A 13791-nucleotide genomic window follows, 5' to 3' on the forward strand; every position below is an offset into this window, starting at 1 on the left:
TTGGAGGAGAGGTGGGCACCTACTGTGTGATTGGAGGGGCTCCAGGGTTCATGCTGCTCTATCACTGGTCCCACTGCCTGTCATTTTAAAAATGTAACCAATAGTTATTGAGCACCTTCCACATGCTGGTGCTGTTCTCAAGACTGAGAATAAAGCTATGAACAAAATTCTTTCCTTTAAGGCTTTACGTTCTGGGTGAAGAGATAGATGATAAGCAAGATGAATGAGTTCAATAAATGGTGGGTTAAATGGATTTAAATGCCAAGTAGAAAATTAAATTTGGAAAAGGAATGGGGAATGGGTGTGTGCGTGTGTGTGTGTGTGTGTGTGTGTGTGTGTGTGTGTGTGTTTTAAGGGGGTTTGCACTTTTAGAAGGAGTGAGCAGGAGTGTCCTCCTGATGAGGAGATGAGGCGTCTCAGAGGCAAGACCTGAAGACAGTGAGGCAGGAGGCTGTGCGATGTCTTGGGGAAAAGTCTAACAGGGCAGAGAAGATCTAGTGCAAAGGCCCTGCGGCTGAAGTGTGCGTGGTGTGAACAGTGAGCAGCCAGGAGGCAGCTGTGGCTGGAGTGAGGAGGGAGGGAGTGGGAGGCAAGTCAGGGAGGTAACATGGAGGGACCCTGGATCAGAGCAAGGACTTCGGCCTTTATTGCAGGACCTAAACCCTGAGAGGATTTCTCATAGACAAAAGGCATGGTCTGACTTAAATTTCAAAAGAGTCACTCGGGCTGCCATGTTGAGAGCAGACTGAATGAGGGTCTAGGCAATCTGAGGAGACCATTTAGGGGCTGTTGCAAGAAGCCTGCTAGAGATGATGGGGCTTTGCCAGAGCATAGCAATGAGGTGGTAAGAAGAACTGGGAGTCTTGGGGCCAGCAGGTTGCACAGTGGCTAATGTGCCTGACTCCCACCTGGCCGACAGTGGTTCCAGTTCTGGACCTGGCAGCTTGAAAATCACACCACGCATGTGTGCATGCATGCCTGCCCAAGATCCCGAGAGGAGAATGGAGGAGAAGGGACTACAGTCCCTGGGGGGGGGAGGGTGATTTCTCACTTTCTCTTTTTCTCTCTTTCTTTGGAGCATACATACCCTATGGCAAAAACCTTTAAAAAAACATGCTGACAAGATTGGATATAAGAGTCTGGATAGATTTATAACAGAAAGAGCCAATATACCCACCGATGAATCCAGTGGTACAGGGGTAACATGCTTCTTACAGGAATCTATGTGGGGACCATGATTCAAATCCCTGATCTGGTCAGCCTAAGACACGCTGGGCATGCACACAAGTGCCCAAGCGTGACTGGCTGGAAGACTGGAGGGAGGGTACTGCATCTTGACCAGACCCCGTGGAGGTGCTGCCTTCCTCTGTCTCTCATGTGTGAGCTCGTGCACTCTAACATAAGTAAAGGAAAAAATTAAAATAACAGTGGGCCAGCACGTGGTGGGGTGGTTAAAGTGGCTGGATCCCACATGGCTGACTGCATGATTTGAGTCCCAGACCTGATGGCCTGAAAAACACAACAGGCATGTGCATGCGTGTGTCCCAAATCCCGAGAGGACAATGGAGGAGAAGGGATTGTGGTGTGGCCATCTCCTTGGGGGATGATTTCTCACTTTCTCTCTCTCTCTGTCTCTCTCTGGGGAGTGTACACACCCCATGGCAAACAAAAACAATTAAGACAGTTTGAGGAGCATGGAGTGCCACATGCTAAGGGCATGGAGGGAGAGTTGGTGTTCAGTGGGGTAAGCTCAGGGTTACTGATATTTTATACCACTGTGTGTGTGTGTGTGTGTGTATGTGTGTGTGTGTGTGTGTATGACACACAGGGAGGAGAGAGAGAGAAAGCACCCCTCAATGGGACCTGGTCACACCACAATCCCTTTTCTTCCAGTTCTCCATCTTGGGCAGACATAAACATCCTCCTGACATGTTTTTCAAGCTGACAGCTCTGGGACTAAAACCCTGGTCAGCCAAGTGGTGTCTGGCTTCCTCTGCACAGCACTTAACCACCATGCTATGGGGCTGGCTCTGCATATTATATATATTTTTTTTTGAGAGATTTTTTCCTATAGGGCACATGCACTTGCTAGAAAGACAGAGAGAGAGACAGAAAGTTAGAAATGCCCCCCCCGGGGGGATGGCCACACTGCAATCCCTTCTCCTCCATTCTCATCTTGGGATCTTGGGATCACATGCACATGTGCCTGGCATGAGTTTAAGCCACTGGGTCTGGGACTCAAACCACGGTCAACTACATGGGAGTCCAGCCACATAGCCATTATGCCAACTGCTGGTCCCTGCACATCATATTTTGAGATGTCTATCCAAGGAATGTTCTGGGCTGGAACTGCAACTGTGGGAGGTATTGGTGTGTTTGTAAGACGAGGGATGCACTAAGATGGGGCTTTGTCACCAGCCACCATTCAGCGAGTGCCTGCTGGTGCTGAATACCTTCCACGCACCATCCCACGCACCATCGTGCCTCCAACTCCCAAGCCAAGAGGAAGGTGCTGCTATCCTCATCATACAGACGGATAAACTAAGGCCCAAGACACAAGGGGTTCACTAAAGCCACACTGCCAGGAAAAACAGGACCAGGATTCTAACTTCCAGATGAATTCCTGTTTCAGAACTTGAGCTCTTTAACTCATGCCACAACACTGTAGTTTCTCCTTCCTTCCTCTCTCTCTCCCTTTCTTCTTCTTCTTTTTTTTGTTTTTGTCTTCAAGATATTTGCTTTTAGTTTTCAAATATCTTTTTTTTTAAACAGATGATAATCAATTTATTAAAATAGTTGACTTAGGCATCTGCAATGGTCACTTCAACCTCAACTCCTGGCTCAATACTGATGGAAGTAATCTGTTTAACAATCTCAGAAGGATCGTGCAAATCATCGAGGCGCTTGTGGATTCTCATCTGGAAACGATCCCAAGTCTTAGAACCTTCACCACAAGGTGTTTTTCTTGTAGTGATTCTCAAAGTCTTGGTAGGCATCCGAACTGGTCCTTTTACTTTGAGATTCTTTTCCTTTGCACCTCTAATTAATTCAGCACACACTTTCTCCAGGGACTTTGAGGCTGGTTAGTATAATTCTAATTCTGTGAATGGTCACCTCTGGCACCACGGGCATTTTTCCAGTATCTTTAAAAGCCGTGGCTGTGGCGTGGCTTCCTGATCGACTTGTTTGGTGAGAACAAACAGCAGTGAGTCAGGAGCAGAGTGGTCTGACCAGAGCTCCATGCCACCTGCGTCCACTTCTGCAAAAAGGGGCTTTCAAATATCTTTGGAAGAGGTCAAACTATAGTTAGAGTAAACACTAAGTATCTTTAAAAAATTTTTTTATTATGGACATTTTCAAACATGTGAAAAAAGGAATATGTAAGAAATGGCATGAATCTTTTACCAATGTCAACAATTGTCAACAGGTGGGTAATCTTTTTTTTTTTTTTAATTTATGGCAGAAATAGATTTATTTAAATAAAGTGTTGACAGAAAAGCATGAAGTAGTCCCATCATACCCCACAAATATGTATAGCAATTGCATCTGTAAATTAGAGATTACAGTCTGAGGGCCTGGCAGGTGGCGTGGTCGTTAAGAGCTGGACTCCCACATGGCTGACTGCAGTTCGAGTCCTGGATCTGGCAGCTTGCTTTCTCTCTATCTGTCTTCCTCTCTGGTCAATTAAAATAAATAAATTAAATAAAAAAAAAATGACTGTTTGAAAAAAGGAAGTAAATAGTATAGGCACTATGCAAATGTGGCAGGAAGCAGATGTAGGTGACCCTGAGTGACTAGATGTCAATGTCAACAACTATCAACACACACACACACACAGAGTGTGGGGGGGGGACTGGCAGGTAGCATAATGGTTATGTCGCTGGACTCCCACGTAGTCGACCATGGTTCGCGTCCGGGACCTAGTGGCTTAAACTCATGCCGGGCGCGTGTGCATGCGTGCCCAAGATCCCGAGAGGAGAATGGAGGAGAAGGGATTGCGGCGTGGCCATCCCCCCTGGGGGGTGATTTCTCGCTTTCTAACTCTCTGTCTCTGTCTGGCTGGCGAGTGCACGTGCCCTATGGCGAAAACCTCTCCAAAAAACAAACGAATAAACAAACACACAGAGTGGGGAGGGGAGTGAGAAAGCAAGCCACCAGCTTGGGAATTCGAACTGTGGTCAGCCATGGGGAATGCCCAGTGCCCGAACCACCATGCCACCTGCTGGTGCCCTCACAATGGGTTATTATGATGCAAATCTCAAACATCATGTTATTTCCACTCTAAATTCAGTTAATATCATCATTAGTTGGTTTAATTACAATGATTTACTGATCATCTGCATTATCAGATGTGCTATATTCTAGTCAATTCCTACTCTTCTTTTTTAATTTTTAAAAATTAAAAATTTTTAACTTTATTTATTTTATTTTTTAATTTGACCAGAGAGTGACAGAGAGAGAGAAAGAGAGAGAGAGAGAGAAGGAAAGTGAGAAAGCAAGCCACCAGGTCCAGGACTTGAACCTCAGTTGGCCATGTGGGAGTCCAGCACCCTTAACCACCACTGTCTCTGTCTCTTTCTCTGGTACGTGCCCTAAGGCAGAAACCTCTTTAAAAAAGTTTATGTGTTTCCAGAGAGTTGGGGGAGGGGAAGCACCTCCAACAAGGCCACATCATGCCATGATCACCCAGCAGATGGCGTAATGGTTACATCACTGGACTCCCACATGGTCAACTACAGTTCAAGTCCCAGACCCAGAGGTTTGAAACTCATGCCAGGCGCGTGTGCGTGCGTGCCCAAAGTCCCAAGAAGGGAGTGGAGGGAGAGGGGTGATTTCTTGCTTTCTGTCTCTATGTCTCTGTCTCCCCAGAGAGTGCATGTGCCCTATAGCAAAAATTTCTCGCAAACAAAACAAAACAAAACTCTGGAAAAAGCAGAAAGAGAAGAAAAACGAATCACAGACTCAGACCAGGCTACTAGTGAAATTGTAGTGTTTTGTTTTGTGTAAATTTTTTTATCTGTAAAATTGTAATTGTGTTCTGTTCAACTTTAGCTCCAGACTTTCAATGTCATCTTCTTTTTGAAGGCTGAAGTCTGACTTTTCAGACAAAAGTGCCAAGTGTGAAGGAGTCAGTGTGGGTATGGCTTCCAGGCTACACAAGAAGTGCTGACCACAGGCCTGTGGGAGTCCAGCACTTTAGCCACCATGTCACCTGCTGGCCCCATCCATGAACTTTTTTTTCTTTAAATAATTTAAAAATTAAATCTTATTTGTTATTGTTATCAGTTTTAAATTCAACCAAAGAGAGACAGAGAGAGCAAGGGAAAGTGAGAAAGCAAGCCACCTGGTCTGAGACTTGAACCATGGTCAGCCACATGGGAGTCCAGTGCCTTAACCATGATGCTACCTGCTGGCCCCTTCCATGAACTTTTTGAAGTCCCCTCACATGTGTTGAGTGAATGAACGAAAGGGTGTATTTCAGAAACCAACCAATGAGTAAGTGTTTGAGAGAGTTCTGAACCCTGGGATGGACACGAGGATGCCTGAGGTTTTGCCTTATCTCTCCTTCTAACTTACTGTGTGACCTTCAGTTGGTGACTCCCCTTCTGAGTCACATTTTCCCCAGGTGAAAAATGAAGAGTGAGATCACACCATTCAGGGTGAGCCATTAGGCCAGGAGACCCTGTGAATCTAGAAACCAGGAGCCCTAGCATGGCTCCACAGCTGGTCTGGAGCCTTAGGTAGGGAGGAGGGCCGCACTGGAGCCATTGGGCAAAGATTTGGCCTTGGGACCTCTGCTGGCAGGCTGGGCTCTTGGCCCAGGGCCAGCCCTTTAGTTTCTTGGCTGGGCAAGTGGGCAGCAGGAGGGATTGATTGATCTTGCTCTGGGGGAGTCCTAGCTGTAAATCTCCCCGGCCCAGTGGGGTCGCCTAGGACCCAGGAGTCACAGCCAGTGCATTCCTTGGCATGGCTGGCTCCAGACTGGTGCTTTCTGCCTCCTCCGGCTCCCTGGCACAGGAGCCCTTGGAGGAGGGGGTGTGAGCACCCATTCAATCTGAACATAGCCCCTAGCTCTGAGCCCAGAGAGTTGCCAGTCTTTCTCCAGGTCTGACCTTGAGGTCGCATGGCTGCTCCAGCACACCTGCCCCAGGCTCTCTGTGAGCCAGGACTTCTTAACCCCTTTTGTGCCATGGAATCTTTGGAACTCCTTCTCAGAGTAAGGTTTTCAAATGCATAACATAAAAACGCAACATTGCAGGACCAGCAGATGGCAAAATGGTTACATCATTGGACTCCCATGTCATTGAGTGTGGTTTGAGCCTTCAGTCCCAAACCCAGTGGCTTAAAATTCATGCCAGGTGTGTGTGCATGTGTGCCTAAGATCTCGAGAGGAGAATGGAGGAGAAGGGACTGTGGCTTGGTCTCCCCCTGGGGGGGTGATTTCTCACTTTCTCTCTCTCTCTCTCTCTCTCTGGCAAGCACACATACCCTACAGCAAAAATCTCTCTTTTTTAAAAAAATGTACCATTGCAAACGAATGCAATTATGTTGTAACATAGGTAGCAAAATGTCAAAAAACGTGAGCTTGTAATAAAGTAATTTCTGTGTATCTTTGTAGTATATTCAACCCGAGATCTCACAGAAAGTCCAACCACAATCCTACTTCCCTAGTGGTGAGCATACGGAGTCTATCTAGGTACCGTGGCAACTGTGTGGTGCTATGGAAATATCCCAGAGGCTAGCAGGTGGTGCGGAGGGTAAGGTGGCTGGAATCCTGGACCTGGTGGCTTTGAAAACACACCAGGTGCACGTGTATGTGTGCCCAAAATCTCAAGAGGAGAATGGAGGAGAAGGGATTGTGGCGTGGCCATTCCCCCTGGAAAGAAGGGTGATTTCTCACTTTTTCTCTCTTTCTCCCTCCAGAGAGTGCACATGCTCTATAGCAAAACTAAAGCCAATAGGAAACAGCAGTTAGCGTAATGGTTATGCCACTGGACTCCTATATAGTCGACCATGGTTCAAGTCCAGGACCCGGTGGCTTAAAACTCCTGCTGGGCGCCTGTGCGTGCGTCCCAGTCCCCACAACTTAAAGAAGCTCCTGCCACATTGTGTACTATAGAGATGTACAACAATTAAATGTAAACAAGACATCATTAAAAAAAAATTAGTGTAGAAAAAAAGATCCTGAAGTATTTTTTTTTCAACAGCACAAATGCAGACAACCCCTCTGGGACACCCCCATTGGGTAACCTAGTTTTGGGCTTTTGCTCAGAGGCTTCTTTTTTTTTTTTTTTTTTTGGAGAGGTTTTTCGCTATAGGGCGCGTGCGCTCACCAGACAGACAGAGAGAGACATAGAGACAGAAAACGAGAAATCACCCCCCAGGGGGGATGGTCACGCCGCAATCCCTTCTCCTCCAGTCTCCTCTCAGGATCTTGGGCACGCATGCACACGTGCCTGGCGTGAATTTTAAGCCACCGGGTCCGGGACACGAACTGTGGTCAACTATGTGGGAGTCCAGCGACATAGCCATTACGCTAACTGCTGGTACCCGCTCACTGGCTTCTTTTTAAAATTTATTTATTTTAATTAAAAAAAATTTTACTATTTATTTTTTATTTTATTCCATTTGTTATTATTTTTTTAATTTGACCAGACAGAAGCAGAGAGAAAGCAAGAAAGCAAACTGCCAGGTCTCAGACTTGAGCCACTGTCAGCGGTATGGGAATCCAGCACCCTTAGCCACCACACCACCTGCCAGCCTCTCTGCTCACACACGTCTAAGGACAGGTGCTCATTCTCTGGGACACTCTCACTCTGAGGCTGGACAGCCTCTGCGGAATGGCGGGTCAGACCCAGGTCCTGCCTCCACAGCTAGAGGGTGGAGACCAGGAGCCAACCGGAGCTAAAATGTTTATACATTAAGCAATTATTCTTTGAGTCCTCTCTACTAGCCAGAGATAGGCACTGCGAATCCTGAGATTCCGTGTCACAGTGTTTGCTGAGTGTGTCCAGGCACTGTGCTCAGTGCTGGGGAGACATGTTACACCAGGAAACACACCAGTCAGGTGAGGGGGCAAGACTCACAGAAAGGAGTGACTTCAGATGTGGAGGATGTCAAAGAGGTCCTCATGGAAAAAAGGGACGTTTCAAGCAAACCTTGGAGGAGCAGTCTGAGTTCACCTCCAACGACGGGCAAATATTTAGAAAGGAAAGAATGGCCAGGGTAGGGGGAAGAGCGCGGGGAGGAGGCGCTGATGGGGATGAGCTGGCTACTAGGAAGTGACAGGAGGCCTGGAGCAGGTGAGGCTGAGCGGTAGGAAGGGCAAGTTGTCCGGTCTTCAAGTCCAAGTGAAGAATTCTTTTAAGAGCTTTCAGAACCATAAGAGGTTTAAACAGGTTCCGCTTGAATGACTAAAGGTCTCCAGGGGCTCGGGCTGGCAGTAAAGGAACTGGGAGGGGAAATACAAGTAGAGATAGTTCTTTATTAGGTGTTATTTTAGATGTTATTTTATGATCCCTTATTTACATTTAATCATTGTACGTCTTTACAGCATACACTATGGTTTTTCTTTCCTTTTTCCCTTGATTCCCTGCCCCCATGGCCCATCACCCTCCCAAGCTGTGTATGTCGGCGCTTAGACACCGAAGGTCTGCACTCCAGGCCAGAAACTGAGAATGCTTTTATTTCTGTTCTCTAAACACTCTTCTGGAACCCTGTTCTCTCTAACTGTGGTCTCTGCATGGATTGCCTTCCCCATGCTGTAGTTCTGCCCAGTCGATGACCCACCTTTTTCCCTTGGGGTAGATCACCTTCTCCAGTGCACCTTCCTTAACAATTTAGTTATCCGTGCTGCCCGACAGCACAGCCCTGAGCCATGGTCGCAACTCCCAGTACCAGGGATTATTTCCCTTCCTCCAAACCACCCCTGGGGAGAGGTGGAAGTGGGGAGCTGGAGGGAGAGCCAAGTGGCAAAATCTCCAGCTGCAAACTGGCCTCCTGCCCTACCCAACTGTCTGGGATGGGAGCTAGATGCTGCCACCTGCTGTCAACCAGAGGAATAGCAGACAAGTAGGGTGGGGAGGAAGACTACCAGAAAGCTAGCCAGGCCCACCTTGGCTTTTCTGAAGGGGTGATTGCACAGGTCTGGTTCCACGGAGGCCTGTCTAAGGGGCCTGATGACTCCAGGTGGCAGAGCTGGGCTGGGAACAGAAAGGAGGAACTGAGTGCCATGGAACAACTAGCTGCTCAGGTTACAGGGTCCAGCCCAGTGGGCTGGCGGAGGCTCCAGGCCGGAGCCTGGGTCTGAGCCAGACCAGCGGGGGGCCCACCTTGTTGCCATGAGGGCCCCCAGCTGAGTCCATACAGCTGGAGAGATGACCCCTTCATCCTGTGAGGACCTCCGGGGAGAAGGGATCAGAATCAGAGCCAAGTGTCCACCCCCCTTTCCGGAACAACTTGTTTTGCTCTAAAGCTTGGGACTTTGACCCAGGAGGTGTGTTTTCCTCTTGTTAGTCACCTGGTGTCCTTCCTGCTCCTCTCCCTCTCCCAGCACCCCTGCATATGGCCCAGCATCCTGGCCTTGACTCAGGCCCTTTGGGGAGGTGGGGGATGCTCCAGCAAGGAAGGAAGAGCCTGGGACTTGGGGGCTGATGGCAGAGACTGGGCGGCTCCAGGGGTGCTGGCTGGGGAGAGGGGCACAGCAGTGACTTCCCGCCCACCTCTTCTGGGAGCCCTCCTTCTTTGATTTCAGGGACAATCCACTCTCCGGGGGTTCTTCTGTTCCAACTTGTGTTAGGCTACACCCTGTCCCTCACTACCCTCCTTCCTCAGCTGTCCTCTCCACATGCACGCGTGCACCCCTGCCTCGGTCACCACCACTGCACCGCACACGGCACCCAAGTCTGGTTCACTACTCCAGCACGGGGATCCCTCTGCCTTCCAGAAGCCTCCCTCTGGAGGGCCCACAGGCACCATAAACTCTGTACTGTCTAAGCCAGTAGTTCATTAACCCCTCCCCCTCCCCCCAGAAAAACTTGCTCTGGCCCCTTCTGAGGTGCCACCACCCACACACAGCTGCCCGATCCCAGGTCTGGAGTCACCCTCTCTCCTTGTCCCCCCACTTCCAGCTCATCATTGTGTTCAGGCAGCCACGCCCTGGCTTCTCCACCTGCAGAACAGACCCAAACCCATCTCCACTGCCACGCCCGCTGCAGGCCACCTCACTGGTTGTGTGGCTCCTGCAGTGGCCTCACCGTGGCCTCACTTCTCCAGCCTTCCATTTCCTCATGGAGCCCAGAGGTGTTTTCTTAAAGGCAAAACTGACCACAGACCGACTCCTCTACGACTCCCCTACGTAAGGCCCCTACAGAAGCGTAAGTCTGTGGATGTTTGTCAGAGTTAGCCCGTTCCTTACATTCCAGCCTGCAGCTCCCTGGCTGTTCATTAACACGCGCAGTGCTGCTTCCAGGCTTTGTGCCAGATTTGGGGACACCACGGGGAACAGGGAGGGAGAAGAGAGAGGCACGGGTAGGAGACACTGCTTGGTGCCTACAAGTTCCCCTAGGTCACCATGAGACACTTCATCTTTGGATGGCAGTGGGTCCTACTGCACATACACACCCACACACGCACACACACACCACATACACACAGGAAGCAGGCACAAGGTGTGATTCTGAGAGCCCTTCGGCAGAACCATTGCACAAAGGAGAGGGCTGTGTAGGAGCCCTGTGAACAGCAGGGGGTGGTGTTGGAGGCAGGGAGGCGGGGAGGCGGGGAGGCGGGGAGGCAGGGAAGGGGCTCCTGCTCAGGGACCTTCCCTCTCTGAGACTGCTTCCAGTCTACCACCTTTTCTTCCTATGGAGCCAGACTCAGCATCTTGACTTCTTGTACTACTGAGATGGGGTGGGGTGAGGAGACCCAGCATGACCCTTGATCCTCGGCTTCAGTAGGTCCTTGGGTTCTCCTCAGTCCCTGAGCTTGAAGGGCTGAGTGGGCACCATGTAATCCTGGGTCGAGGCGGGGGATTTCTGCCCCTTCTGAGGAGTTTGGCTATCGGGCCTCCCAGTTCTGGAGTAAGCCCTCTGCAAGCCTACTCCCAACTATTAGGGATCCTGGCTCCAGAGTGGACCTTACCCCCTGGGGGTGTCTTTTTCTTGCCCTCCACAGTGGGGCTGTGTTTACTCACTTTCTGATCCTATGATGGGTGAAGACGAATCCTAGGGTAGTGTTGAGGCCTCTGACCAAGCCCAGGCTTTGTTTGAGGGAGGCCCTGCCTGCTTTCCATCTGGGGCCAAGAGGAAGAGCCCAACTTGGTCCAAGTCAGCTGGGCTGGTAGGGATTTTGTCCTGGGCCGAGAAAGCCTGGGAGCTGAGGCCCACAGGACCTCTGTTGGGATCCCTGCAGGAGGTGAGAGATTTAGGGATCTACTGGGTGAACCAGGAAGTGGGGGGGACACAGAAGCAGGGCTGTGTCCGAGGGCGGGGGTGCCAGGATCTGGCTTGGTGGGGCGGTGTCAGGTGAGGGGGAGAATAGGAGATGGGCCAGGCTCTGGGAGAGGCAGGCAGCATTAAGCCTTCGCCGGGCCTAGATCTGGGGTTTTCCCCAGTGCTTCCCAGACTGCCAGCACATTTCTTAATCCCAGTGTCAGCCTTCCAAGAAGCCCCGCCTGCAGGTGGGACTCACTGGAAGAAAGAGCTACACCAGTGTCATTATTTTCTAGGAGCCGAGCCCCACCTTCAGGAAGGGGAGCATAAGCAGAAACTCTGGAGAGGCCCAGGGCTTGGTAGTTAGGCTGAGACTCTTCCCACCTGTCCCTGGTCCTCACACCCATCTCTTTAGCCATCCCTCTGCAAGATGACCTGGAATGCCAGTGGGCTGGGCACCAGCCAGGGGAGGCCAGGCCTGACAGCTCATTACCATGCGAGGGAGGGCAGTTTCTCTCCACCTCCCCTTTCCCTTCTCCTCCCTCCCTTGTCTTCTTCCTTACTGGCTCCTCTCCTGTAGGGCCAGACCGTCAACGGAGCCCAGCCCGGCTGATCTCAGACAGACACCCACTGACCCCCAGCATTTCCAGGAGCCCAGACACCGACAACCGACAGCCTATAGCCTACAGCCGAGGGAAGGCCCACTTGCTGCCTGCAGCCATGCCAGGCCTCAGCCTGGTCGTTCTGGGCCTGCTCATGGCAGTGCCCCCTGCCAGCTGTCAACAAGGTAGCACAGGACTGGGACTGGGTGCTGGTGACCCAGGGGTGTATGGGTGTCCTTGTCACTGGTTTGGAGGGGCAAACTGGGACTGGTCTAGCTGGAAGACCCTCTGGGCAGAGAGCACTGAGCCGGGCCAAGGTCTGTGCTCATCTATGAGGGAAAAGGGGCAGCAGACAACATTGGGGCTTGAGGGTGGAACAAGAGCTGAGACTCAAGCCCCGAGAGCAGGGGCTGCTCTAGAAATGGCTGGTCCTGAGGACAAGGGGTTGGGGGCCACAAGGAGGGGTGGGCATGGGCCCAAGGCACCCCTTAAGGGCAGGCTTGCTCCTTGGCCCACGGTTTTGACTTAAACTTTCTGGCCGTGGGATGGGAGCGGCGCCCACATGGTCCCACCAGGGACCTGAGCTTTTCATCCTCCCTGCCTGCTCTAGCTTGCTATATGGCCTTGAGCAAATCACTGCTCCTCTCTGGGGCTCCGTTTTCTTTTCCATAAAATGAAGACAATTGATCCCACTCCGGGCACCTCCCTGGGCTGCTGCGAGGTCCTAAATGTGGAGAGGCTTTGCACTTGGCGAAGCACTATACCCCAGTTCCAGCGTTTGCCCTGTGTTATCAGGCTGCACCTGCTGTCAAAGTCTACTGATTCTGTAGGGGGGACCTGGTCCTGGGGGCTGGCTAGGATGCTTCCAGAGCACCCCTCCTGAGCTCTCACGGTGTTTGCTTCTCCCAGGTCTCCCAGTCTTGGAAGTCAGTTCTCTGTGAAACTGACAGCCAGAGAGGTTGAGTGACTCACACAGGCCACACAGCTGTGCAGGGCAGGGCTAGATCATCTTTCTCCTGCCCAAGCTGGGCGCCTTCCACTATGTGCTCACCCAGAGCCACGTGGGAGGAAGAGTGGGGGACGGTGGCCCCTGGTGACCGGAGGGAGTTGGCTGCCCATCTGGAGGAAGCAGAGAGAGGCCTCTCAGGGCCTGAGCCCTAACCGGCAATGCTGAGCCACCTCTGACCTGAGGAAGCAATGGGTCCAAACCATTGCTTTTCCAGGGGAGACAATGACTCCAAAACACTGCCTCTGGCAGGTAGGAAACCAGGGAATCACCTTGGGTATCTCCTGCTGCCCCTGGATACAAACCAGGTCGGACTTGGCCACTGGCCAGAGAGTTCCCTGGCTCCTCCCCTGCCAGACTCGGAGCTCAGTGAAGAGCATGCCCCATGACTCGCCGCAGCAGGAGATACAGGGTAGACTGGAGGGAACATGTATGTCAGGGAGTGAGGCAGCGGAAGTTCATCTTTTTAATGTTGATCCATTTTCTTTATTTGGGATTGAGCATTTGTGTACACATGTGGGACTGTGGGAGACAGAGAGACAGAAAGAGAGAGAGAGAAAAAAAGAGATAGGTACCCTTCAGAGGGTCTGGGAGCACTGCGACTCCCTCCCTCCAGTCTTCCAGCCTGTCGGGTCTCGGGCATCTGCCTGCATGTTTCTGGCAGACCAGACCAGGGTGGCCACGTGAGATTTGGCCTTTCTCAAGCAGAGCGTTCCTGCTGCTGATGTTTCCTGATGCCAACGTGGGTCCTTCT

The 13791-nt window shown here is 51.0% G+C and overlaps 1 protein-coding gene across 1 annotated transcript in view; it reads left to right on the forward strand.

Annotated features, from left to right (window-relative positions):
- The first annotated feature begins 12009 nt into the window (after positions 1-12009).
- PDZK1IP1 (PDZK1 interacting protein 1) overlaps positions 12010-13791 on the forward strand; it is a 6238-nt gene continuing 4456 nt past the window's right edge. The window contains exon 1 of the mRNA XM_006163763.2: positions 12010-12216. Coding sequence (XP_006163825.1) covers positions 12150-12216 — 67 coding nt within the window. The 5' untranslated portion in view covers positions 12010-12149. The remainder of the gene's footprint in view (positions 12217-13791) is intronic.

This window comes from Tupaia chinensis, unplaced genomic scaffold (genome assembly GCF_000334495.1).
Source record: "Tupaia chinensis unplaced genomic scaffold, TupChi_1.0 Scaffold142914_1, whole genome shotgun sequence".
NCBI classification, from domain to species: domain Eukaryota; kingdom Metazoa; phylum Chordata; class Mammalia; order Scandentia; family Tupaiidae; genus Tupaia; species Tupaia belangeri.